This window comes from Schistocerca gregaria, chromosome 8 (genome assembly GCF_023897955.1).
Source record: "Schistocerca gregaria isolate iqSchGreg1 chromosome 8, iqSchGreg1.2, whole genome shotgun sequence".
In the NCBI taxonomy this organism is placed as follows: domain Eukaryota; kingdom Metazoa; phylum Arthropoda; class Insecta; order Orthoptera; family Acrididae; genus Schistocerca; species Schistocerca gregaria.
The window spans coordinates 505,193,293-505,220,140 of record NC_064927.1 but is presented as its reverse complement, the minus strand read 5'-3'; the positions used below and the strand labels follow the sequence as shown (position 1 = coordinate 505,220,140).

General features: G+C 37.2%; 1 protein-coding gene and 1 non-coding gene across 3 annotated transcripts in view; both read right to left on the bottom strand.

Annotated features, from left to right (window-relative positions):
- Window positions 1-26,848, bottom strand: part of LOC126285010 (protein argonaute-2-like) — a 363,943-nt gene that overhangs the window by 124,748 nt on the left and 212,347 nt on the right. For both annotated transcript variants that reach the window (XM_049984318.1, XM_049984319.1), the window contains exon 13: window positions 4,743-4,862. In XM_049984318.1, the coding sequence (XP_049840275.1) occupies window positions 4,743-4,862 (120 nt within the window). The remainder of the gene's footprint in view (window positions 1-4,742; window positions 4,863-26,848) is intronic.
- On the bottom strand, window positions 6,845-6,918 carry Trnat-agu (transfer RNA threonine (anticodon AGU)). The gene has a single exon. It is a non-coding gene; the product is annotated as a tRNA-Thr (tRNA).

The following is a 26,848-nucleotide window of genomic DNA, read 5'->3' as shown; positions in this document are numbered from 1 at the left end:
TACATTCTTCCATGTAGGACAGACACCTGTGGCTCCAATACCCATACTCCTTACAGCTATCAATTTTTTGCTAAATGCATGGTGGAATGGTTCAACCACAAATTTAAAGCTGTAGTTACATGTTATTTTTCCGAATGATCTGTCACTGGTACTTCTTGGCCTGTGGATTGCCCATAAAGCAACCAGTGAGCCCCACTTCTTCCTGAGAGCATTGTCCCAGGTTCCATGGAACAGTTCCAAGGCACACAGTCCAGCTGTTAACAGTACCACCACAATCTCACAGCGACCACTGCACCTTCATCTACCATGATCTCACAACATGTACCCATATCACGCTTCGGGCAAATGCATACGAGCCGCCGCTCCACCCAAAGTACATGGGCATAAACTGTCTCCTTAGACAAGCTCAACCCAGCCTGTGTCATTCAGCTGCCCCCAGCCGATGAGCACCGTACCATTGCCTCCTATGGCTGGCCCCAGTCATAGTGCCAATAACACCATACCAAAGGTGATGCATGCCAGAACGCTACAGGGTGGTGCCACCCGATGCTGCTTCCAACACAGTGCCAGCAGACACTACCCCCAACACTGGCCCCAACTCACTGTCAGTCAACTACCCGACCACCAAACTTCCCAGTGGCTGGGACCCTGATGCCAAGACTAAATAGCTGTTTTCACAGCCTCTAGCCAAAAACGACACTGCACCTACCCCACACAGGCACCTGCTATCCCTGACATGGAGTAGCTGCCACAGCTGCTATTCCCTGAACGGTTGGAACAGTGATACAATGTGATATAATTTTACACGCACTCTGCACCATGCACAGGAATTACCCAAGCTCCTTCTCTTACCAGAGACTACAGCACTTGCACTGGCATAGAAATGGCAACCTATGCACGTGCTCCTTAACACGCGTGGTCTTTCTTCAACATCGCAGCAGACGCTGTGCACCTTGGAGTGCCTGACAAATGGCGTCATCCTCCACCACTTCCTGACCCACTCAGCTAGCTTCGAGATGTCACCCAGCAGGCACCCTCAGTCAGTTTCAAGCATCCCTCTGCTCTGTTAGCACCAGTGTTTCCCTCACAGAAGGGGGAACCTGTGTGGCAACTCTCTTTGTTTGCCTCTGCTGACAGCAACAGATGACATGTCACATCAGCCAGAAACCAGTGATCAGTGAAGCTCCTGTTGGCCAACATGTTTCCACATTTCTCCAGCACCCATATTCTGCCACAAGTAGATCTTTGACTGCCACACTTCCCAGGAGTTTTGCACTCACAATTATCTTTTGTATAGTCTTTGTGCCTGCTTCAATGAGGCAGCATCTCCCGTCCATGCTCTCAGCACCTTGCCTCACGCAATGCTACAGGGTTTGTGTCATTAGCTGCTGTACTTCACTAGAGTTCATGTGAATTCAACTCCTCACAGTTTAGGAAATGTCAAGATGTTCTACTTCATCTCCTGCAGCACCTTATCACGCTAATTTCCTCAAAGAATTTTTGTTATGGTTTTATAAAGTCTGATGCCAGATGCCTGCTTCATCCTCCCCCCCCCCCCCTCCCCCACTCACTCCCCCATATCAGCATCTGAATTACTAAGTGCAGTGAGGTGTTTTCAGTGCAATGAGGTTTAGTGAGCACCAGATGTACCAGGAGATTCACATTACTGTTTCATCACCAGCCACTTTGCTATCCCTCTATTGACAACTGTGCCCAGAAATGTGTTTCTTTTCTCAGACTGTGCTGACTCCCTTCACCACCAGGCAACTCCATCTTCATCATGACCCCCCCCCCCCCCCCTTTTTCTTTGTGTGTCCATATTTCACCCATACGAAAACTGGCTTAACAATATCGTGCAGTATCATCTCCCCTTCAGTGTTCCATTCCTTGTAAGTAATCCACATCAGTATTGTGCAACCATGAAAATACTAAACTGATGGTTCAGAAGTAATCACACCTGTCACCATCAGTCTTCTTTGTAAAGAGAATTATTACTCTCTTCCTGAAGTCTAATGAACAGCCTTCCTGCAGTGGTAACACAGGTTCTCATCAGATCACGGAAGTTAGCACCGTCAGACTTGGCTAGCACTTGGAGGAGTGATTGTCCATATTTGCCGAGTGCTCCTGACAAGCTGGCTACACTCAACCCTTATGAGGCCAACTGAGGAGCTACTTCACGAGAAGCAGCCACTTAAGTCATGAAAGCTGACAACAGTTGGGAGAGCCACTTGCCCCTCCATATCCACATCCAGTAATGCCTATTGGCAGAGGATAACATGACAACTGGCCGGCACTGCTGGGCCTTCTGAAGCCTGTTCAGGCAGAGAGAAGTCCTGATGTCTGAGGGTATTTTGCCTGTCTCGTATATCTCGCACACCAGGTAGAATAGTTTTGCCGTGCCTCGCTTTGCCAAGAGTGTCGTCTATTCTAGTGGCTTTGTTTTGGTTGAGCTATTTTGGAGCTCTGTTAAATTCTTCATATTGTATATTATGCTTCTCATCTTTATCTTCTTCCTCTTCTATTTCTTCAATACTGTTTTCAAGTTAGATTTCCTTGTAGGGGCCCTCTATACAAGGACGGATTCCTGACTGGCAATGGAGGAAAAAGAGTCAGACGAACACATGTCCGGAAACGCATCGTTGCCACGGTAGATGGTGCTGACAAATGTCAGTTCCTTGGACCACATGCCATGTATTCTTTATGTATTGCAGGCTGTCCAGGGATTTATATGAGGTCATGCCTTTTTACCTATGTGATCCTCTGCTGCCTTATCTGTTTCATCTCTAAAATCTACCCATTCACTTTCCATTCTATTCCTTTCCCCCATTTCATTCCAACACTGTCTGATGCTTCCTCTGAAACTCTTAAAACCTCTGTTTCCTTTAGTTTATCCAAGTTCAATCTCCTTATATGTTTTGAACTTCCATCTATCATAGTTTAGGGATGTATCAAACTCATGGATGGTACTTCCAATGCTCAACTCAGTAAGCATGTAATCACAATAACATTAGAATAACAAGAGGTAGTGAAAGTTGACTAAAAGCTCATATGCGCATAGTTCAATCCCAGTATAAATGGAAACTGATGCCAAACATTAGACCATCCAACATTCCAGTTTCGTATGGTCACTACTGCAATTGCAGTATTCACTCAATTTATGAATTTGGACAGATGATAACACATAATTTTTTACACTTTAAACATTCAAAGCAGCACAGTAAATCTATTAACATCAGTGACGGTCTGGAAACCATTATCTTCAAAATTTGACCAAGTCATACAAAATAAAAGGATATCTAGCACAGGTAAATTAGAAAAATGTACATAACAGCTGATAAATTTGTAAAAATTTTAATTGTATTAAAGTTAAAAAAATTAGTGGGAAGTTTAAATATTGAATTCTAAATTAGCTAAATTCAAATAAAGGACAGAAGAGAACCACCTCCTATTTCCCTGCCTTTTTAGTAGGTTAGTAATCCATATTGTTGACATGGATTGTCAACGAAAAAGAGAATTGGATATCACACAGTAGAATGTTCAAGAACTGTGTGTTGTCTTTCTCCACCGATGTCCAACAAATGTCTATACCATAGATGAATTCTTGAACAGGAATAAATAAATCTATAAATATAGTATATGCATTTTGTTCCATTTAAAATAATGGGGTAAATAATAGAAATATTAATCCTTAATTCTGTATTGTAATACATACATATTAAAAAAATCTTGTTTTATATGTGCATGTCTTGTGCACTTGACACATTCCACATCATAATGGCTACTATACTGTGCAGCTGATCAATGGAACGGGCAACCAACCAACCAACCAACTAACTAACTAACTAACTAATGGCTCCAGGATATCAAAGGAATTATCTAGTTCGAAAACTTAACCAAACCATTACCGTCACTTTTTATGGACAGAATGCAAGCAGCAATGTGTTCAAAGTAATAAAGTCTTTGTAACTGTCAATGAGCAAAGTAATAAAGTCTTTGTAACTGTCAATGAGTCAACTGTCAATGAGTCAACAGCTGCTAAGGATAGCATGCTAGAAGTGTTTAAACTTAATGAACCGTGGCAAGAGGCTTACCCCATAACACTGTTGTATGAACTTTGATCTCCATAACTTACAGCCAAAAAGGTGTGTGAGACACTTTGATATGGAAAATCGAAAGATGATATACAGTGTGGAAGATTGTTTACCATTGTTATTTTGACTGCAACTTTCAAGAATTCTTTGAGACTAATTAGAGGGACTACATCTCTCCCTGTAAAAGTCAGTGGGTTAACTTGTAACAACATTGATTACTCTTAATTTGTAGATGAGTTGTATTTCATGTTGCTTCCACAAATTAGGGGGTATATGTCTTATAAGTATAATAACACATGAAAAATTCTATAGCAATGCTGGCAAAAAAGATTTCAAACTATAAACTGTATTTTCTAAGAATAGTCACAGTACTGATGAAAGAAAGTTAACTAACAATAAACTCGAAGAAACTGGTCACAGTATCAGAAGTGAGATTGCTACTTTAACAGCATCCAACTCAGTCATTCCAGTTAAAATTTGTTTAATGGAAATCTTAACTAAAATAAGCTGCAGTATTGGCACACATGACAAAAAAATTCAGGTAAACTGAAACACAGATGACAAGTCGAGGGAAGAAAGCACAGAAACATTCATTTTACTCAAGTTTCCTAGAATTTTCAACATCAGAAAAGAATTTATAAATGGACTTACATTACCATATATTATTTGTGGTGCATCCAAAATTCTTGCATTGACACTTTCAAACTGACTACTGACCGAAATTCCAAATTCCTTGATACCGGCATCACTGTTGTAGTCTGCTTGACGAATCTAAACAAAATGAAAATGAACAAATGTAAAAAAGCATAGCTGCCAACATGGAAAAATAGATTTTCACACCTCATGCCATGTAGGTTTCTCTTCCCTCAAACAATTTATATGAATCTAATGAGATTTACCTAAAGAATCCAAGAAATGGTCCATCTTAACTTTAAAAAATTGAGGTGAAATGTGTTATATCTAATGAATCACATAAAAAAGATATTTGAAAATTGTATAATGTTTAAGGTGCGGCAGTACCGTATTTATGCGATTATAAGACTCGGTTTTTTGCCAAATCTGTCATTCAAAAAATACAGGGTCATATTACATTCACATATTAAACTGTTGCTGCTGAGATTAACATTTTTAGGTTGTTTAATAGAATACTATAGAGGTCATCGTTCATTTATAGATTAAGATTTGTTTATCGAGGGCACATGCAGATTTATTTTGGAGAATTCATAAGGGCAGGACTGAGCAAACGATAATCGCATTCACACAAGTTTGAGATTTCCCAATATGCCGAAGCTCTTGATACAGTATTGAGCATAGACGTTGCTCTAACTATCACGTGACATTTGGCTGATGGGGCACTAGTTCAAGAGATACATGAGAAACTGTGAACTAACCACTAAAATAATCCATTGCTCTGCTTAAAATTTGAGAATTCTGTGAAACACAGGAGGAGATAGCATTAAAATCTATCATCTTACAAACAGTTATATTTGAACATGATTGCCATAAAAATTGCAAAACATGTATGGATTCTAAGTATAAACATTAATACTGCTATTTAAGTAAAGGTAACACAGAAAAGCGAAAATGTTGTCCTTCTGAAAACACTACTTGATTCTGAAACAAGATCAATACTTAATTTTATAATGAGGGACTGTAATGATTTACTATGTGAGTTGCAAATGAGAAATTTGGTTCCTGTTCATGTATTAGAATCCCAGGTAAAAATGTTACAAGCTTTTAACCAGCTTTAGAACATGATGGTGACCTTAGGATGAAACAAGAAGAAAAATTAATCCAGAATGAAATGCTAACAAAGTAAATCTATCAAATTAAACTGACTGTAATTGTTAATGTAACTGACATTATACATGTTCAGAGACTTTACTGGTCTCATACAAGTATGATTTTATGTATATAGACTGAAGCAGAGAGTGAAAATCCGTACGAAAGTCAGAAATTGAACTCAAGTCTCCTGCTTACTAGGCAGCTACAATACCCAATAAGTCACCTCGACACAGCGTTTCACACAACTGTGTGGATTACCCCGGCATGCCTCCCTCCACGATCCAAATTCTCACTGCCTCTCCAGTCTCTTTTAAATTCCCCCTTACACATACAGACTTGCTGAGGCACTCTATGTTCTGGAAAGCACCTCAGAACCCACTGTAAAGGGAGGGTCCAGCCTGCAACCCGGGTGCAGGTACTTATACAAATGAAGTGGCACAATTTCAAACACTTCATTAGTCTCATACATATATGATTTTAGCAATATTAGGGAAAGGATATGAAAGTTGCTACTCGCTATCAACAATGCCCTTGTCAAAAATAGACAGACAGACAGACAGACAGACAGACAGACACACACACACACACACACACCACACACACACACACACATGACTGCAATCTCTGGTAGCAGCAGCAGTGCATGATGGGAGAGGCAGTTGTGTGGCGGTAGAAGGAGGCTGGGGCGGGGAGGGATAGCAGAACAGGAGTGGGGGGCAGTGAAGTGATGCTGGAAGCATTCAGGGACAATTTGGAGAGAGGGTAGGGCAGCTAGGTGCAGGCAGGAGGTTAGGCAGAGGGTGCAAGGGAGAGGTTAGTGAAGGCGAGGGGGGGGGGGGGGGAGGGGGGGAGGTGGAGATAGCAGAAAAGTAGAAACACTGGGTGCGTTGGTGGAATAGAGGGCCGCATAGTGCAGGAAAGGGAAGATATGATTTTATGTATACAGACTGGAGTGGCAAGTGAACATTTGTACCAACGACGGGAATCGAACCCGGGTCACCTGCTTACTAGGCAGGTGCATTAGCCACTAAGCCATTGGCACAGCAGTTCACATAACTGTACGGATTTCCTTGGCACCCCTCCCTCTTTGATCCAAATTCTCATTGCTGCCCAAATCCACTTTTAAATTCCATCTTACACATGAACAGAATTGTTGAGGCTACCCATGTCCAAAAACAGTGGAACAACAGAATTGCCGAGGCTATCCGTGTCCTGGAACAGCACCTCACCATCTAATGTCCTTTCATTTGTTTAAGTACCTACACTGGGGTTTCAGGCTGGATCCAGCATTTACATTCAATGCTGAGGTGCCATTCCAGAACATGGATAGCCTGAGCAATTCTGTTTGTGTATAATGGGGAATTTAAAGCAGATTGGGGTGGCAGTGAGAATTTGGATTGAGGAGAGACGCATGCCAGGGCAATCCGTGCAGTTGTGTGATGCACCATGCGAAGGTGGTTTGGTGGCTAACGCACCTGCCTGGTAAGCAGGAGGCCAGTGTTCGACACTTGGCGTTGGTACAAATTCTCACCTGCCACTCCAGTCTATATACATGAAGTTTTAATATAACAATGAAAATAATAAATTTTTGACAATACAATGTAACTGGATAGAAAGAAAGTCTACTCACCAGGCAACAGCAGGAGAAAACATATAAAAACAGGTTTTACGCATATGCAAGCTTTCGGAGCCAGAGACTACTGGGATTCTGTGTGACCTTTCTAAACTTTACCCCTTTTCCTAAACCTCTCCAGTCCTTTTCCTTCACCCCTTTCCCTTCAACTTCAACTGTTCTGCCAGAAGAAGGAGCCTCTGGCTCTGAAAGCTTGCATACATAATACTTTCTTTTATATGTGCATTCTCCTACCACCACTTGGAGAGTGGAGTTTTTATTTACATTATATTGATTGTAATTGTTTTTGTTGTTTTTGTTTGTTTGTTTTACAAAACAGCTTTGGTCATATGCGCCCTCTGTAATTTTTGTGAGAATAAATTGCAGCAGCAGGAACCATTGTGAATATAACACCATCAGATATCATTAGATCACGGGAGGAACGAAAGTTCAAGAATTGGGCAGAATTGCGATTCTGATCTTTTATGTATATCTTAGTGACTATTGTTACATATGACTTGCACCCTAGAAGATATTTCAGTCCTTGTTTCACAGTTGCTCAAGCACAGAACTGTGGAAGTGTTGGAGTGGTAATAGTGATAGCAGCTTGGCTGAGAACTAGATGAGTGCGGGGAGAGGAATAGCGAGTGGAAAAGTAACTCATTTTGCCAACCACTGGAATGTAAACTACATTATTTGGTATGCCAGCTGCTAGTTCTACGTAGCCAATGAGAAAGAGCGACAGGCAGACATCATGTTTGCAGGAAACATGTGACATTGTACCATTCTCACATTAGTGTAGAAGTGAAATCTGAGACATGTTTGGTTAAAAACAGCAGTGTAGTCAGGTCCAAAGGTAACCACAATCTCAGAAATCACAACATATTCGAAAGATGTAGCCAAACATTTGTGACACCGAAGACATAAATTTCACAGCTGTACCTTTATGATGATGATGATGATGATGACAATGATGATAATGATTAAAAACAGTGACACCTCAGACACCAAGGTTAGTACGCGAAAAATGTAGAAAAGAAAATGGTCCATGAATTAATGTAGACCCATTTCTTTCTATTTATTTTATTTCTCCTGGTTTTATCAAAATGTAGACAACCAATAAATAGTATAAATTTACTATACGCATAATGCTAACTTTTTACACAGATCCTTTACATCAATAAAACAGTTTGTAATTTTGATTAGTCACAATGTGTTAAAAATAAATTTTTCTCAAGAAGCCTCTTGAAATAAGGGGGTTGTCTTATAATCAGGGTCATCTTACATTCAGCTAAATTGATATTTTTAAATGTATGATCTGCTTGTAAGGTGTAACAAGCAGCATGCCAGCTTGTGAGCCATGGAGGTGAGACAGACCTGGATTGATTCTGTGTAGGCAAATATGAGGCTGGTCCCCAAAGTCTGCCTCAAAGAATGAGTTAAAAAAAGTAACACAAAGAACATTGTTTACACATCTCAAAGGCAGATAGTACACGACTTCCCTCCCTTTGGTTACCTTAACAACTGTGTTGCCAGCAAGGGTATCTAGCCATACAATTAAGTAATAAAATAAAATTTTCCTGTGTCCTGGAAAAGCAGACTCCTATTAGATGGGATAAATACTAGGGAAAAGAGGAAGAAGAAGTTTGTTTCAATGAGTATCGGTCTCTCAATATAAAGTCACAGTGTGGTATTGATAAGTTCAATTTATCAGTTTCATAAACAAACATTCAAACCAATACCTAGATTTTATTATTAAATAACGACTGCATAAATAAATGTGTGTGAGCCTGTTGTACCTTAAATCAGCTATTACAATTTTATTTACTTTTTGTAATTACATTATAAAAATAACATGGTATTCCACTATCTTTATATGCTAGTAATAACTCTGATGTGCTTTGTACTGAGAGTTCTGAAGGAAGGGAGGAAAATTAGGGTTTAACATCTTGTCAACCCCAAAGTCATCACAGACATATGGAGAGCTCTGGCAGGAATTGTTGTATCATAGTTGTATAGTGGAAAGCAGTGCGAGAAGTCATGGCTCAGCAAGTGGAATGCAGGGATGTACTAAAATGCAGTTCAAGTTCTTGTGGTATTTGACAAAGAAGTTGACATTTGGAGTAAATTACAATTACAGTTACAATCTGAGTAAGTCCTGTAGTAGAGAACAGTGGAAGTGTCCCAAACTACAATGGCTACGAAAGCAACTTTAGACTAAAACATTTTTTACTTTTACCAGTTAGTGTAACAAATGAGAAATTAGGTAACCACTCCACATATATGCAGTTGATTTCAGTAGTTGACCAGTACAAAAACAAGGCAAAAATATTGCTTAGCTTTTGGAAAACGTATTACTTGACTCTGAGGAATGACCACACATACATGCAAAGGCACAGCTACATCACCCTGGCCAATTACATTTTCCCTGTATTATAGCCTCACCAGAGAATGTAATTTGCTAGGACCATGAATCCTTGTATGTGTGTGTGTGTGGGGGGGGAGGGGGGGGGCAACATACACGCACACCCGTGTCTTTTATTATATAGCTCTAAAGTAGGACATCATCTGAAATCTCGGCAATATTTTTCAGTCTTGTTTATACACCTGTCAACCACCAATGCCTCAGCTATATGGTCGCTAGTCACCTCGTCTCCTTCCTTTGTTTGTATTCCTGCCAGGTCTCTCCTACATAATATGAAAGAAATGTTTCATACAATCTAGTTCATGTTATATACACTAATTTCATATTCCAACAATGATAGATGCTTTCCTTTTTTATATCCCCAGATTATCCACAATAAACAAAAGAATAATAATAATAAGCCAATCCCTAAACATTCAACTGTATTTCAAAATAAGAGATACATTCCAGGTCTACAGCCTCTAGTGAAATTTTTCTTCAAATAATTTCTTATGAAATACATTTTAAGTATCTATCACATTTTAACATAAAACCCATGATGTTGAAACATCTGCAGTCATGTGCATCTTCGTTGTGTACTTCTTTTTAAAGAGCCCTGAATTTGAACTTAACAATTCACTGTTTACAAACATTACCGCAGATGTTACACTCTAGTGTTTTGTATCAATAGCTCTGCATCTGTTATTGTTAAACTTGGAACATCTCTGGCATAGTTTGTAAAAAGTACATGTGTTAGCTAAAATGGAGTGCTCTTGAAGAAAGTACACAATGAAGATGCACAGTACGGCAGCTCTTGCACACCCACCATCTAGAAGTGCAGACAGACCTCCTCATTATACTATGAGGTGCTGTGATTAAGGAATGATGTAAATGCGGACAGCATGAACATTTAGTTTTGGATTCCAAATTTTGTGCTTGAGAAAAACTGCCTACATTAAAACTGAAGAGTCTTTCTCTCACAGAGCTCACTTTGCAACACATCTTGTTTTGTAGCATATTCATTAGGAAATGAACAGTTGGTCTCTGAAGTTATGAGAGTTCTGGTGTCCAAGGTTTCACTTTGGGTATAACAGTTTTTATTTAATTAACTGATCTTCACATTAATGCTAGGTACTTAGAATCTTTCATGTATAATATTATGTCTCTTGTATTGGCTCAAAGTATGACCTGTCCTTTTCTTGTTTAGTTTTACCTTTGTGGTGACAGTACATAATTAGTCTTTTTGTATAACCAATCTATCCACAGTACTCATTTAGTCATAATATGCGGCAATTCAATTACCTTTTATGTAATGATACTTATGCTGTTCTAGTTTAAATTTACCTGCTTCCAGCTTGCCTAATTATTCATGTCATACATACTTTTATCTTTTTTTTTTATAAATTAGTCTTACACACACAAAATTTCAGTTATTTGTACACAAATGGAATCAGATTGCACACAGTACAGAAAAATATTAGTAACATCTTACTGGTTGCTATATATATATTGGTCTGCAGCTTCATCTTTCCCCATTTGAAAATATTTTAAATACCATATGGCTGTGTACCAGTAATTGACTCTTCCATTTAGACATTTTAAGTATCAACTTTAAGTAAAGATTTTTGTAATACTCTTGACTTTGTTACTACTTGTAGCAATACAATAGCATTTAATTACTCTTTAGTTAGAGATACTAGTGCAAGAATAATGGTTGGTTTATTATGATATTTCTCAGATATTGTGATAACATACATTCATATATTAATATTTTCCTTATGTAAACAAGTGTAAAGTAATATATGACTGTGGCTCTTTCTCTTTAGTTAATTAATAACTCACTTGCAGGTAATGAATTTTTATCATTGAAAAAGCTATTATCTCCTTTGTTCTTATTAACCTTTTCAGATTATAGCTCTTTACAAAATGATTTCATTTTCTTTCAGCAGAATTATTATTATTTTTTTTCCTAACTATAAAATAAAAAGATCTGAACTTTCTTTTAGGCTATATAAGGCAGATTGGAATTTTATTTCATTTTACTTCAGTACACCCACTGTAATCCCCACTTGGCCTTGTCTACAACAACTTCTAATACCACGTCACTTCTACCATTCCAATTAAACCATTTCCAACTTGTTCAGGCATTGGCTTCTAGCTAAATTATTTCTGCCAATTATAAGTTACCATAATAGGTGAAAACTTGATACAGATTATGAAACAAGTGACTACTAATGCTGTACTCTAGGTTTTAAACATTCTGTAAGACCACAAATAAAGGTGGAGAACAGACTTAAGTAATAATTTTGGATGACTATAAAGTCAAGAAAACTTGATACAGATTATGAAACAAGTGACTACTAATGCTGTACTCTAGGTTTTAAACATTCTGTAAGACCACAAATAAAGGTGGAGAACAGACTTAAGTAATAATTTTGGATGACTATAAAGTCAAGTCCCCCATCTGGTACTCTATTATCTGATCAGCTCAGGACTCAAATCCCTCACAGCTCCCATTAAGCCCACACAAAAACTGTTTGGAAACATTAAAGATCCAACTAATGAACAGTGTTACCTCACTCCTGATTCCCATCAAAACTGGCATTCTCACAGCTTCACCTCCTTTTTTTCTACATCTACAACACCTTTTATGTGAAAATTTACATCAGAAACCAAAATACATAGATAAATGATCATATTTACATAGTTTTAGACAGTTATTTGTGATTTGTAACAAAGGTTGTGTGATTGTTTTCCTTGTAACATCCGCCACACAACTTTGGCAGTTGTTCAAATTTGTTTGTAGTCTGCTGAAATTAGTTTCGCATTCTCACACAGAAATTTGCAGACTGGAAGAGATCCAAGAGCACTGCTCTAATGTACTTGTACCAAACTCAGTAAGTACAACTGCCTCAAATTGAAAAGTGCAAATCTTATTCTCATGGGTTATGCAACTGTAACACAAAAATCTTTTATTTCGGTTCTGGCCCTTTCAAATGTTACATCAAAGTGCCTTTCACCATAACATTGGCACAGTCAGCAAAACCTGAAGCTTAGTTGAAACTAAAATGCAGGTATATTTTCTGAAAGCCACCAGTATAAGGTGTTTTACCTTCCCCTTCTTAATAGGCAAGATCGCAATATCTCTGTTGTACAAAAATGTTGGTCAATTTACACTTACAGAGAGAGTTAAATTTCATATTTTGCCCCTGTTGAAAGAAGTGCAAGAAAGTAAATAAAAAATTAATATTTCTTGAATGTTAGTATAAAGCTCCAAATACAATGAGCAACCCCTCCCTAGAAAAACCTTGTACATATGGTATTGGAGAAATATGATGAAGAAATTAAGGCACACGGTTTTCTCTTGTCTGATAAGAAATATACACTACTGGCCATTAAAATTGCTACACAAAAAAGAAATGCAGATGATAAACGGGTATTCATTGTACATATATATTATACTAGAATTGACATGTGATTACATTTTCACGCAATTTGGGTGCATAGATCCTGAGAAATCAGTACCCAGAACAACCACCTCTGGCCGTAATAACGGCCTTGATATGCCTGGGCATTGAGTAAAACAGAGCTTGGATGGCGTGTACAGGTTCAGCTACCCATGCAGCTTCAACACGATAAAACAGTTTATCAAGAGTAGTGACTGGCATATTGTGACGAGCCAGTTGCTCGGCCACCATTGACCAGACTTTTTCAATTGGTGAGAGATCTGGAGAATGTGCTGGCCAGGGCAGCAGTCGAACATTTTATGTATACAGAAAGGCCCGTACAGGACGTGCAGCATGCAGTCGTTCATTATCCTGCTAAAATGTAAGGACAGGTGTACACTCACACACACACACACACACATATCCATCCGCACATACACAGACACAAGCAGACAAATGTATATATATATATACTGACTATACATAGCATATTCAGATACTTGTGACAACAGCCCAGATTGGATATAAATGAACAGTTTCTATACTGTCACAATATAAATATACAAATATAATTTTGAATATTCATGTTTGATAAGATTTGTAAAATATTTTATGGTATTGCAAACTGTAAGGAGAAATTTTATTCTTCTGTCTTTTATATGATAATATTATTCTAGAACATGTCATATGGACACTTTAAAAGTGCAACGTAATCAATCCAATCAAAATTGTAATTTGTTAGCTTAGTTGTGTTTGAGTGTTTGAAGAAGGGAAAATTAATGGACGCTCTAAGAAGTGACAAAAACAAGGACGCTCTAGAAGTGACAAAAACAATGACGCTCTAGAAGTGATAGTTTTGGAAAAACATTCATTCAGAAAATTTGATGTAAATATTGATTTTGTAAAAGTTTGGAAATGTCCTTGTAATCTCATATTTCCAGTTCTTCTTTTCTTGATATATATGTTTGTAGCTATTTGGAAAATTTATCTGTCTGTAAAGTTTCATGATCCAATTTTGTACCTTTTAAGATACATACTGTTTGTGTTATTTTGTCCAACTAGTACTGTATCACATCAATCACAATAATATTTTTGTGGGAAGAGTTTCGTCAATCAGGCTAGGTAAAACTCTTTGGGAGTATTGAAATATTACTGTATCTCATTGCTACCTATCAGAACCCCACGGAGAGCATTAAAGATAAAGACCAGTCCTAATTGTGCAATTGTAAAGTGACCTGTTTCCAAATTACATACAAAAATAACCACTATTTCATAATACATATAATTCGAAAATGATGCTTTGCTGATTAACATTTTTCTTATACATATAATTCGAAAATGATGCTTTGCTGATTAACATTTTTCTTATGTGAGAAACATAATATAAATGTGAAATTAATACTGCACTAATCAAAAGAAATGTAGCACATGGTCAGGATGTACCAGTAAAACTATCAAATTACAAAATTACTAAAGCAATTTAAATAGAACATATAAATAAAGCATGTTAATTGAATCTCCGATATATTTTAGAACTAAAATTCAGGCACTAGTTGATTTGTTATAAACAAATTTAGAAATGTAATTGTTACCTGTAACATAATTACTCATAAAATGTTATATTAACTCGTAACTAAGTTGAAAATAGGTTCACCTTGTTCAGCACTGAGATTGTAAATTTTTAGCAATGTGTATCTCATATTCAGTTTAACTTTTAATTGTGATTTTACATAAAATTGTAATTTTCATTGTAGGTAATTATTAACAAAAGTATAAATAGAGATCATGCAGGCGCCTTGGGGCACTCGTTTTTTGACTATGGTTGCGAGCATAAGTATTGTAGGCTTACTCGTTTGTTAATTGTTGTGAACTCTGTGTCGTTTGATGTCAACTTTGGGTACATGTAAAGTAACTGTTACAGTTCACCAGGCTCAAACACCAGAGTCATGGAAATATATGGGTATTAAAACTGCACTGTACTTTGGAATTTATTTGGGAGTCTTCCGCAATCCTTTTCATAGGCTGCACAGCGACGAGACATGGATCCAGGAATTTTACAAAACCCCAAGAACTAAACAACTCTTAATGTTAGTAGAAGTGACGTGAAAACAACAGCGCATCGACTGTGCATTTCACTCAAAACATTTGCAACACGGAGGTGGGAAAATACAAACATCTCAACGTGGTGGAGGAGCTGGGATCAAGTGGAAGAATGCAGAGGACGACTCCCAAAAATTTCATGTACAAGAGGCAGGAACCGTAATCGTTTAAGTTGCAGACTGCGCCACGGACATCGCCAGGAGCAAAAGTGAAATTCTGGAATGACATTGCGAATGAATCAGATAAGTACACTTTTTAATTGTTTTTATTTCAGTCGCAGACAGTGTTCTACAATTTTCTGGTTTTGTTTCATTGTGTGCGTGTGACAGTTTCACCTGATAGGCAGGAAAGTGTTTTGTCTAGTGTTTAGCCACTTTGGTCAAAATGAGCAAAACTCAGTTAAATCGAATAGGCATGACCACGTGGTCAGGCCATCAATTTCATGCTTCTACTCCAAATGTACACTTAAACAGTGAAGCAAATTCCGCGAGCAGTAGTTGTTCGCCTTTTCATGGTTTTTCGGGAACAAATCGGCAACCGAATTTAATTACCAGATATCTAAATTGTTGAATAATAAACTGGAACAATTGGTAACTCAAAATAACCGTAAGGTAGCAACGTTAAAGAGGTCACAGAAAAGCTGGACCAATATTAATAACCAGCAAAACTTGGGAGGAACACCTTGATACTTTGTACAAATTAGTCAATAAGTTCAGGCAAGGCGGTATGACCCTTAAATTAAGTAAATGCAAATTTGGAGCATTAGACTTGAAGTTTTTAGTTCACATAACTAACAGAGAAGGCACTCTACCTGACAGTGATAAAATTTCTGCAATTGTCCAGTTTCCATGTCCAAAGAACAAGAAACAGCTGAGGTCATTTTATGGTCTATGTAATTTTTATCGTAAGTATGTCAGTACCCAAGCTTTAAATGCTCCATGTTTGAGAGAGCTATTGAAAAAGAACACCATATGGGAATGGACAGATCAGTGTCAAGTAGCATTCGATGAGATCAAACAACAACTAAATAACAGTCAATTACTCCACAGACCTGACCGTTCACTACCATTTTGCCTAATGACAGATAGTTCAGATTACGGACTGGGTGTACATTTGTTTCAACAGAAGGAAACTGATGGAAAAGTAGAACATCTTTCAATCAGTTTTGCCAGCCAAGGTTTGCAGAAACATGAATGTAATTACACAGTCACTGAGAAGGAACTACTTGCCATTGTATGGGGTTTCACTAAATACAGGAACTATCTAGCAGGCCATAAAATCACAGTTTTCACAGATCACAAAGCTCTATGTTATATTCAAGACTGTAAACTTTTCAATAGTAGATTAACCAGGTGGGCCATATTTTTGCAACAATTTGATTATGTTGTTGTTGTGGTCTTCAGTCCTGAGACTGGTTTGATGCAGCTCCCCATGCTACTCTGTCCTGTGCAAGCTTCTTCATCTCCCAGCACCTACTGCAACCTACATCCTTCTGAATCTGCTTAGTGTGTTCATCTCTTGGTCTCCCTCTATGATTTTTACCCTCCAATGCTAAATTTGTGATCCCTTGATGCCTCAGAACCAACCGATCCCTTCTTCTAGTCAAGTTGTGCCACAAACTTCTCTTCTCCCCAATCCTATCCAATACCTCCTCACTAGTTACATGTTCTAACCACCTTATCTTCAGCATTCTTCTGTAGCACCACATTTCGAAAACTTGTATTCTCTTCTTGTCCAAACTAGTTATCGTCCATGTTTCACTTCCATACATGGCCACACTCCATACAATACTTTTAGAAACGACTTCCTGATACGTAAATCTATACTCAATGTTAACAAATTTCTCTTCTTGAGAAACGCTTTCCTTTTGCATTGCCAGTCTACATTTTATATCCTCTCCACTTCGACCATCATCAGTTATTTTACATCCTAAATAGCAGAACTCCTTTACTACTTTAAGTGTCTCATTTCCTAATCTAATTCCCTCAGCATCACCCGATTTAATTTGACTACATTGCATTATCCTCGTTTTGCTTTTGTTGATGTTCATCTTATATCCTCCTTTCAAGACACTGTCCATTCCGTTAAACTGCTCTTCGAAGTCTTTTGCTGTCTCTGACAGAATTACAATGTCATCGGCGAACCTCAAAGTTTTTATTTCTTCTCCATGGATTTTAATATCTACTCCGAATTTTTCTTTTGTTTCCTTTACTGCCTGCTCAATATACAGATTGAATAACATCAAGGAGAGACTACAACCCTGTCTCACTCCTTTCCCAACAACTGCTTCCCTTTCATGCCCCTCGACTCTTATGACTGCCATCTGGTTTCTGCACAAATTGTAAATACCTTTCGCTCCCTGTATTTTACCCCTGCCACCTTTAGAATTTGAAATAGAGTATTCCAGTCAACATTGTCAAAAGCTTTCTCGAAGGCTACAAATTCTAGAAACATAGGTTTGCCTTTTCTTAATCTTTCTTCTAAGATAAGTCGTAAGGTCAGTATTGCCTCACGTGTTCCAACATTTCTATGGAATCCAAACTGATCCTCCCCGAGGTCCGCATCTACCAGTTTTTCCATTCGTCTGTAAAGAATTCACGTCAGTATTTTGCAGGGTATTTCGCCTGTCTCATACATCTTGCTCACCAGCTGGTATAGTTTTGTCAGGACTGGCTCTCCCAAGGCTGTTAGTAGTTCTAATGGAATGCTGTCTACTCCCAGGGCTTTGTTTCAACTCAGGTCTTTCAGTGCTCTGTCAATCTCTTCATGCAGTATCATATCTCCCATTTTGTCTTCATCTACATCCTCTTCCATTTCCATAATATTGTCCTCAAGTACATCGCTCTTGTATAAACCCTCTATATACTCCTTTCACCTTTCTGCCTTCCCTTCTTTGCTTAAAACTGGGTTGCCATCTGAGCTCTTGATATTCATACAAGTGGTTCTCTTCTCTCCAAAGGTCTCTTTAATTTTCCTGTAGGCAGTATCTATCTTACACCTAGAGAGATAAGCTTCTACATCCTTACATTTGTCCTCTAGCCATCCCTGCTTAGCCATTTTGCACTTCCTGTCGATCTCATTTTTGAGACGTTTGTATTCCTTTTTGCCTGCTTCATTTACTGCATTTTTTGTATTTTCTTGTTTCATCAATTAAATTCAATATTTCTTCTGTTACCCAAGGATTTCTACTAGCCCTCGTCTTTTTACCTACTTGATCCTCTGCTGCCTTCACTACTTCATCCCTCAGAGCTAACCATTCTTCTTGTACTGTATTTCTTTCCCCCATTTGTGACAATTGTTCCCTTATGCTCTCTCTGAAACTCTGTACAAACTCTGGTTTAATCAGTTTGTCCAGATGCCATCTCCTTAAATTCCCACCTTTTTGCAGTTTCTTCAGTTTTAATCTACAGCTCATAACCAATAGATTGTGGTCAGAGTCCACATCTGCCCCTGGAAATGTCCTACAATTTAAAATCTGATTCCTAAATCTCTGTCTTACGATTATATAATCTATCTGATACCTTTCAGTATCTCCAGGATTCTTCCCTGTGTACAACCTTCTTTTATGATTCTTGAACCAAGTGTTAGCTATGATTAAGTTATGCTCTGTGCAAAATTCTACCAGATGGTTTCCTCTTTTATTTCTTAGCCCCAATCCATATTCACCTACTATGTTTCCTTCTCTCCCTTTTCCTACTGACGAATTCCAGTCAGCCATGACTATTAAATTTTCGTCACCCTTCACTACCTGAATAATTTCTTTTATCTCATCACACATGTCATCAATTTCTTCATCATCTGCAGAGCTAGTTGGCATATAAACTTGTACTACTGTCGTAGGCATGGGCTTTGTGTCTATCTTGGCCACAATAATGCGTTCACTATGCTGTTTTTAGTAGCTTACCCGCATTCCTATTTTCCTATTCATTATTAAACCTACTCCTGCATTACCCCTATTTGATTTTGTATTTATAACCCTGTATTCACCTGACCAAAAGTCTTGTTCCCCCTGCCACCGAACCTCACTAATTCCCACTATATCGAACTTTAACCTATCCATTTGCCTTTTTAAATTTTCTAACCTACCTGCTCGATTAAGGGATCTGACATTCCACGCTCCGATCCGTAGAATGCCAGTTTTCTTTCTCCTGATAACGACGTCCTCCTGAGTAGTCCCCGCCCGGAGATCCGAATGGGGGACTATATTTCCTCCGGAATATTTTACCCAAGAGGACGTCATCATCATTTAACCATACAGTAAAGCTGCATGCCCTCGGGAAAAATTACGGCCGTAGTTTCCCCTTGCTTTCAGCCGTTCGCAGTACCAGCAAAGCAAGGCCGTTTTGGTTATTGTTACAAGGCCAGATCAGTCAATCTTCTAGACTGTTGCCCCTGCAACTACAAGAGATACCCCTCCATTGTGGTTGCACCTACGGTACGACCATCTGTATCGCTGAGGCAGCCTCTCCACCAACGACAAGGTCCATGGTTCATTGGAGGAATTTGATTATAGCATTCAGTATATAAAAGGGGATCAGAATATAATTGCTGATGCTTTGTCTAACTTACCTGTGGGGGGTGGTCAGGAAGAAGAACTATTGGATAACAAAGTGTTTAAAATAATGTACATGAGATGGATTAAGGGAGAAAAGGAAATTACTAACATTTGCAGTCAGCTTAGGAGATACCAGAACCAGGATGATGATTTGAAACTTGTGAAAAGCCTTATTGGTAAAAAGGGTTATGAAAAGGTTGGCATGTATTATCAAAACTTTAAAGGTATTTTATTCGGGAGACATAACACTGACACTGACTCTGACATCTGGAAGGTTTGTTGGCCTATACAATGTGTTGACGTTTTAATTAAATACACACATGAGAGCTATGGACATTGTGGAATCATGAAATGCACTGACAAACTTAAGGAAAATGTCTATTTTAATGTTTAGAAGAGTAAGACAGGCTATACAAAAATGTGATCAGTGTCAAAGAGTAAAAGTCAGAAATAAGAAATTGAAGGTTATTTACAAAGTATTGTGTCAAAAGGCAAGTTGGAACTGATAGGAATTGATTTGTTTGGTCAATTGCCGAGAACTAAAGAGGGTTATACATATTTGTTTGTAGTTGTTGACTTATTCACTAAATTAGTAAGATTGTGTTCACTAAAGAAGGCAACAAGCAGGAAAATTTTAAACTGTTTCTGTAATGATTACTTCACACAGATTGGAAAACCAAAAGCCGTGCTTTCAGACAATGGGGGCCAATTCACATCTAACGTTTGGAAAGATTTCATGAAAGATGAAGACATTAAGCACGTCCTTATTTCTGTTTATTCTCCATCTTGTAACCCAACTGAGTGCTTTATGCATGAAATAGGCAGGCTTTGTAGAACTTACTGCTCTAAAGATCATACAAATTGGTCAAGTTACATATGTGATTTTGAAGATGTTTTGAACACCTTACAACGTACAACTGGCTTTACGCCTTATGAAATCCATTTTAACAAACACCCACCAAACATCTTGCATGAATTCATCAATTTCCCTGTCTGTAATGAGTTAACACCAGACGAGAGAATGGAAATAGTAAAGAAAAATATTGAAACACACTGTGCCAAGAGAAAGCTTAAACATGATTCAAAAGGAAAGTTTACACAGTACAATGTAGGTGATCTAGTCTTAACCAAAAGTTATGAGAAATCCAAGGCAATCAATAGAGAGATCAAGAAATTTTTTGATATTTACATTGGTCCATTTGAAGTTCATGAGAAACTACATTCAAACGCCTCCCGACTTATCTCAAATCAAAAAAGCTATTTGGTTTAAGAAATGCCACTCAGTTGAAACTTTATGTGCAATAATTGCAATCCCTCAGGGGGGTACACAATCTTTGAGTACTATGCATGTGGCTTATGCAAGATGCCCCAGCTAATGTGACATTTTCTCCTCAAAAACACTGATGCCACATTCTACAATACCTTTCTGACACACAAGCTTCCGACAATATATACGTTAAATTTTTGTACCTATGTTTGCTTATATTGGTTATGTAAGATATTTTCATGTGATTAAATTTGTAGTATAAGATACATTTTGTTTTGATTGAGTAATCTGCATCATCAGATGTATTGATAATTTGACATTTATATCCTACCGATTGTGACTATTACTGATATGTGAGGACTATGATTTGAACTTACATTGCCAGGAAAAACCAAAATGTGTTTTCTAGTGAGGAACAGTTACACATCTTTACAGACAACTGATCATACTGTATTTATATCAGCTTATCCAGAAATGAAAGGTGAATTGTGTGAAGATACACTAAGCTTATGAATACATACTTACAGATTTTATGGTACATTTGTGCAGTTAAAAAAACTATATACATCTTCTCACTGTTTTTATCTTATATATGTTATTCACATGGAAGGAATTACCATGTTTTGTTTCTCATACCGTTATACGATTGACAACTGAATTAATGTGTTACTATATATAAGACCACATGAGATGTTGAAAGGCGTTATGATTTATGAAAGGGTTGAAGTGATTTATGCTGTTAAGAAGGGATTATCACCATGATATACTATATAAATGTTTCACTCAGTTATGTACACATGAGAGAGATGTTGAAATTGCTATGAATTGTTGAGGATTGTCTTGAAATAAGGCAAGTGATGTTGTGATTTGTATTAAGGATTTGAGGTTGCAGACTCATTCCTGTTTCTGATTCACATGAATTGATGTTTACGGTTTATTGATGGAAGATGGTGTTGTTTTGGATTGCATTTTCATAGGGGTATTAGGATGATGATGATGATAGGTTTAGGTTATATGATATGCGATGCTGCTGAGGTGGTTTGGTGGTATTCAACCCTCATTTATTAATGGTTTTGATGATTAGTTTAATTGACAGGATTATGATGATGATGATGGCACTGTGCAGTCACACATAACGGAACTTATGAATCATTTGAATCACATGAAGTAGAACTCTTATACATTTTGATTGAAGGAAAGCTGATGTGAAATTAAACTTGAGCGTTATTTTGAACAACTCTGACAACACGCTGCAAACCAAATTACATTGAAAAACTATTATTTTACATTAGTCACATCTCACAAGACACAATCTGGAGACTAGTTTGGTATTGAGGGGTAGGAAATGACAACTTTAATAGACAGACTGAGGACTTTGACAAAATGAAATATAAGATGCAATGTGACAAGGTTCTGGATTTTTTTTTTTTTCTTTTACAAAATCTCCTTACTACAAGGTAGCTAACTATAGCACAATTGCATTTTCACTTGCTTAAGTGTACCTTGCCACTATCAGGATTTTTTTTTACGTATTACTTATTTTCTCACAATTTATAAAACCTTGCAGCTGTTTCTCAGTGTTAATTTGATCTGACTTTCTAGATGTATGGTAAACATTTTGAAACGTTATTGCATTTGTTGTACAAAGCCAATATATCTAAAAACAAAGATGATGTGACTTACCAAGCAAAAGGGCTGGCAGGTCGATAGACACACAAACAAACACAAACATACACACAAAATTCAAGCTTTTGCAATCAACACTTGCTTCTTCAGGAAAGAGGGAAGGAGAGGGAAAGATGAAAGGATGTGGGTTTAAGGGAGAGGGTAAGGAGTCATTCCAATCCCGGGAGCGGAAAGACTTACCTTAGGGGGAAAAAAGGACAGGTGTACACTCACACACACACACACACACACATATCCATCCGCACATACACAGACACAAGCAGACAAATGTATATATATATATATACTGACTATACATAACATATTCAGATACTTGTGACAACAGCCCAGATTGGATATAAATGAACAGTTTCTATACTGTCACAATATAAATATACAAATATAATTTTGAATATTCATGTTTGATAAGATTTGTAAAATATTTTATGGTATTGCAAACTGTAAGGAGAAATTTTATTCTTCTGTCTTTTATATGATAATATTATTCTAGAACATGTCATATGGACACTTTAAAAGTGCAACGTAATCAATCCAATCAAAATTGTAATTTGTTAGCTTAGTTGTGTTTGAGTGTTTGAAGAAGGGAAAATTAATGGACGCTCTAAGAAGTGACAAAAACAAGGACGCTCTAGAAGTGACAAAAACAATGACGCTCTAGAAGTGATAGTTTTGGAAAAACATTCATTCAGAAAATTTGATGTAAATATTGATTTTGTAAAAGTTTGGAAATGTCCTTGTAATCTCATATTTCCAGTTCTTCTTTTCTTGATATATATGTTTGTAGCTATTTGGAAAATTTATCTGTCTGTAAAGTTTCATGATCCAATTTTGTACCTTTTAAGATACATACTGTTTGTGTTATTTTGTCCAACTAGTACTGTATCACATCAATCACAATAATATTTTTGTGGGAAGAGTTTCGTCAATCAGGCTAGGTAAAACTCTTTGGGAGTATTGAAATATTACTGTATCTCATTGCTACCTATCAGAACCCCACGGAGAGCATTAAAGATAAAGACCAGTCCTAATTGTGCAATTGTAAAGTGACCTGTTTCCAAATTACATACAAAAATAACCACTATTTCATAATACATATAATTCGAAAATGATGCTTTGCTGATTAACATTTTTCTTATACATATAATTCGAAAATGATGCTTTGCTGATTAACATTTTTCTTATGTGAGAAACATAATATAAATGTGAAATTAATACTGCACTAATCAAAAGAAATGTAGCACATGGTCAGGATGTACCAGTAAAACTATCAAATTACAAAATTACTAAAGCAATTTAAATAGAACATATAAATAAAGCATGTTAATTGAATCTCCGATATATTTTAGAACTAAAATTCAGGCACTAGTTGATTTGTTATAAACAAATTTAGAAATGTAATTGTTACCTGTAACATAATTACTCATAAAATGTTATATTAACTCGTAACTAAGTTGAAAATAGGTTCACCTTGTTCAGCACTGAGATTGTAAATTTTTAGCAATGTGTATCTCATATTCAGTTTAACTTTTAATTGTGATTTTACATAAAATTGTAATTTTCATTGTAGGTAATTATTAACAAAAGTATAAATAGAGATCATGCAGGCGCCTTGGGGCACTCGTTTTTTGACTATGGTTGCGAGCATAAGTATTGTAGGCTTACTCGTTTGTTAATTGTTGTGAACTCTGTGTCGTTTGATGTCAACTTTGGGTACATGTAAAGTAACTGTTACAGTTCACCAGGCTCAAACACCAGAGTCATGGAAATATATGGGTATTAAAACTGCACTGTACTTTGGAATTTATTTGGGAGTCTTCCGCAATCCTTTTCATAGGCTGCACAGCGACGAGACATGGATCCAGGAATTTTACAAAACCCCAAGAACTAAACAACTCTTAATGTTAGTAGAAGTGACGTGAAAACAACAGCGCATCGACTGTGCATTTCACTCAAAACATTTGCAACACGGAGGTGGGAAAATACAAACATCTCAACGTGGTGGAGGAGCTGGGATCAAGTGGAAGAATGCAGAGGACGACTCCCAAAAATTTCATGTACAAGAGGCAGGAACCGTAATCGTTTAAGTTGCAGACTGCGCCACGGACATCGCCAGGAGCAAAAGTGAAATTCTGGAATGACATTGCGAATGAATCAGATAAGTACACTTTTTAATTGTTTTTATTTCAGTCGCAGACAGTGTTCTACAATTTTCTGGTTTTGTTTCATTGTGTGCGTGTGACAGTTTCACCTGATAGGCAGGAAAGTGTTTTGTCTAGTGTTTAGCCACTTTGGTCAAAATGAGCAAAACTCAGTTAAATCGAATAGGCATGACCACGTGGTCAGGCCATCAATTTCATGCTTCTACTCCAAATGTACACTTAAACAGTGAAGCAAATTCCGCGAGAGTATTAGTACCCACTGAGCCACTATGCACTAATCTATGAAAATTTAGTTTTAAGTTAGTATTAAGTTTTTTTTTTTTGTTTCCCCCCCCCCCAGGGAATGATGCAGCAACATGTCCTAAAGTGAAGAAAGATAAGTGCTTGTAGTGTGTTAGGTGCCATATAAACATAATAAAGGACCACACCACAAGTAAATATAGTTGTAAGTTTACGATATGTATGAATGTGATACTGTGAAAATATATGAGGAAGAAAATAGTTGCAGTACATCATGTATCATGATGCTAAACGAAGACTGAGTACTACCAAATAATCAAGGGGTCAAAACCTAACTACTGTAAGCGTTGACTAGCCACGAAAGTGCCAAACACCTGAATTACACTGAAATTTTTATGCATGTTTGTTACTTATATAAACATTGTTTCACGATCATTATACGTAACATACTGTATTGATGATACAGCTATGTAAACCTCAGCACATGAAGTGGTTATTGGTTATACAATGAACAGAACAAGTAAATACTGAGCTGCGCTTTTAAACACTGAATAATCATTTGATACGATCAGACCATCAGATTTGAGTTGTGTTTAATGAACAATGAACTATTTTGTTCTTGGGAGCATAGTTAAGTCTATTAACGAGGTGTAATTGAGCACATAAATGCCTTTTCATGGAATTTCCTCAACCCTGTAGTGTGTAGATCCTACCTGGAAAATGGTAGAGAGGTGAGTCCATGCGTAGTTATCTGAGCGGTGTGTAGTTATCTATTGTAGCGACTGTTGTTTACTTCTTTGATTATTTTGAACTGATAAATATGCTGCGACATGAAGTCATTGTAAATTGAAATGAAATATTTGTCAATTTATGCTATAAATGAAAACAGAATCTATTATTGTTTGAATGTTATGTGAAGAATGTATAACAGTAAAATGTGTACTCATATAATTGGAATCGAATAATGTAATGAAAATGAAAATAAAATGACATGCAATGACACTATTTACAAAAATCAAAAAGAATATGTTATGGACTATAATGAATTTAAGTGATGATATTGGCATGTTAGCAAAGGAAAAGGATAAGTATATTTTGTAATTGTATTTGTGTTTTATTATGGTATATGTACAGTATGTGGAAAGGACACTACATAAACTTTATGTAATGCAACTGTAAGAAAAACAGTAAAAAACAAAGCACAAAAACATATGAAACCTGTCTGCAAAGTGTTAAGTGTGCATCTATTAAAACAATACATGGGTGTGCAGGTGGTAAACTAAAAATGGAAATACTTCATGTAACATGAATTTTCTGTGCTCAACAACATCACAAAAGCAACAAGGAACTTACCTTGCCAATAAATGCCGGATGTACAGCTGGTCTCCCCCAAATAAGTGAGAGCAATGATGTAAAGTAAATTCCACGGGCCACTGATATGGAGACCAGCTGTCACACCATCGAAGATTTCACAAAGGATCACGTTGCTGAACACATGCTTCA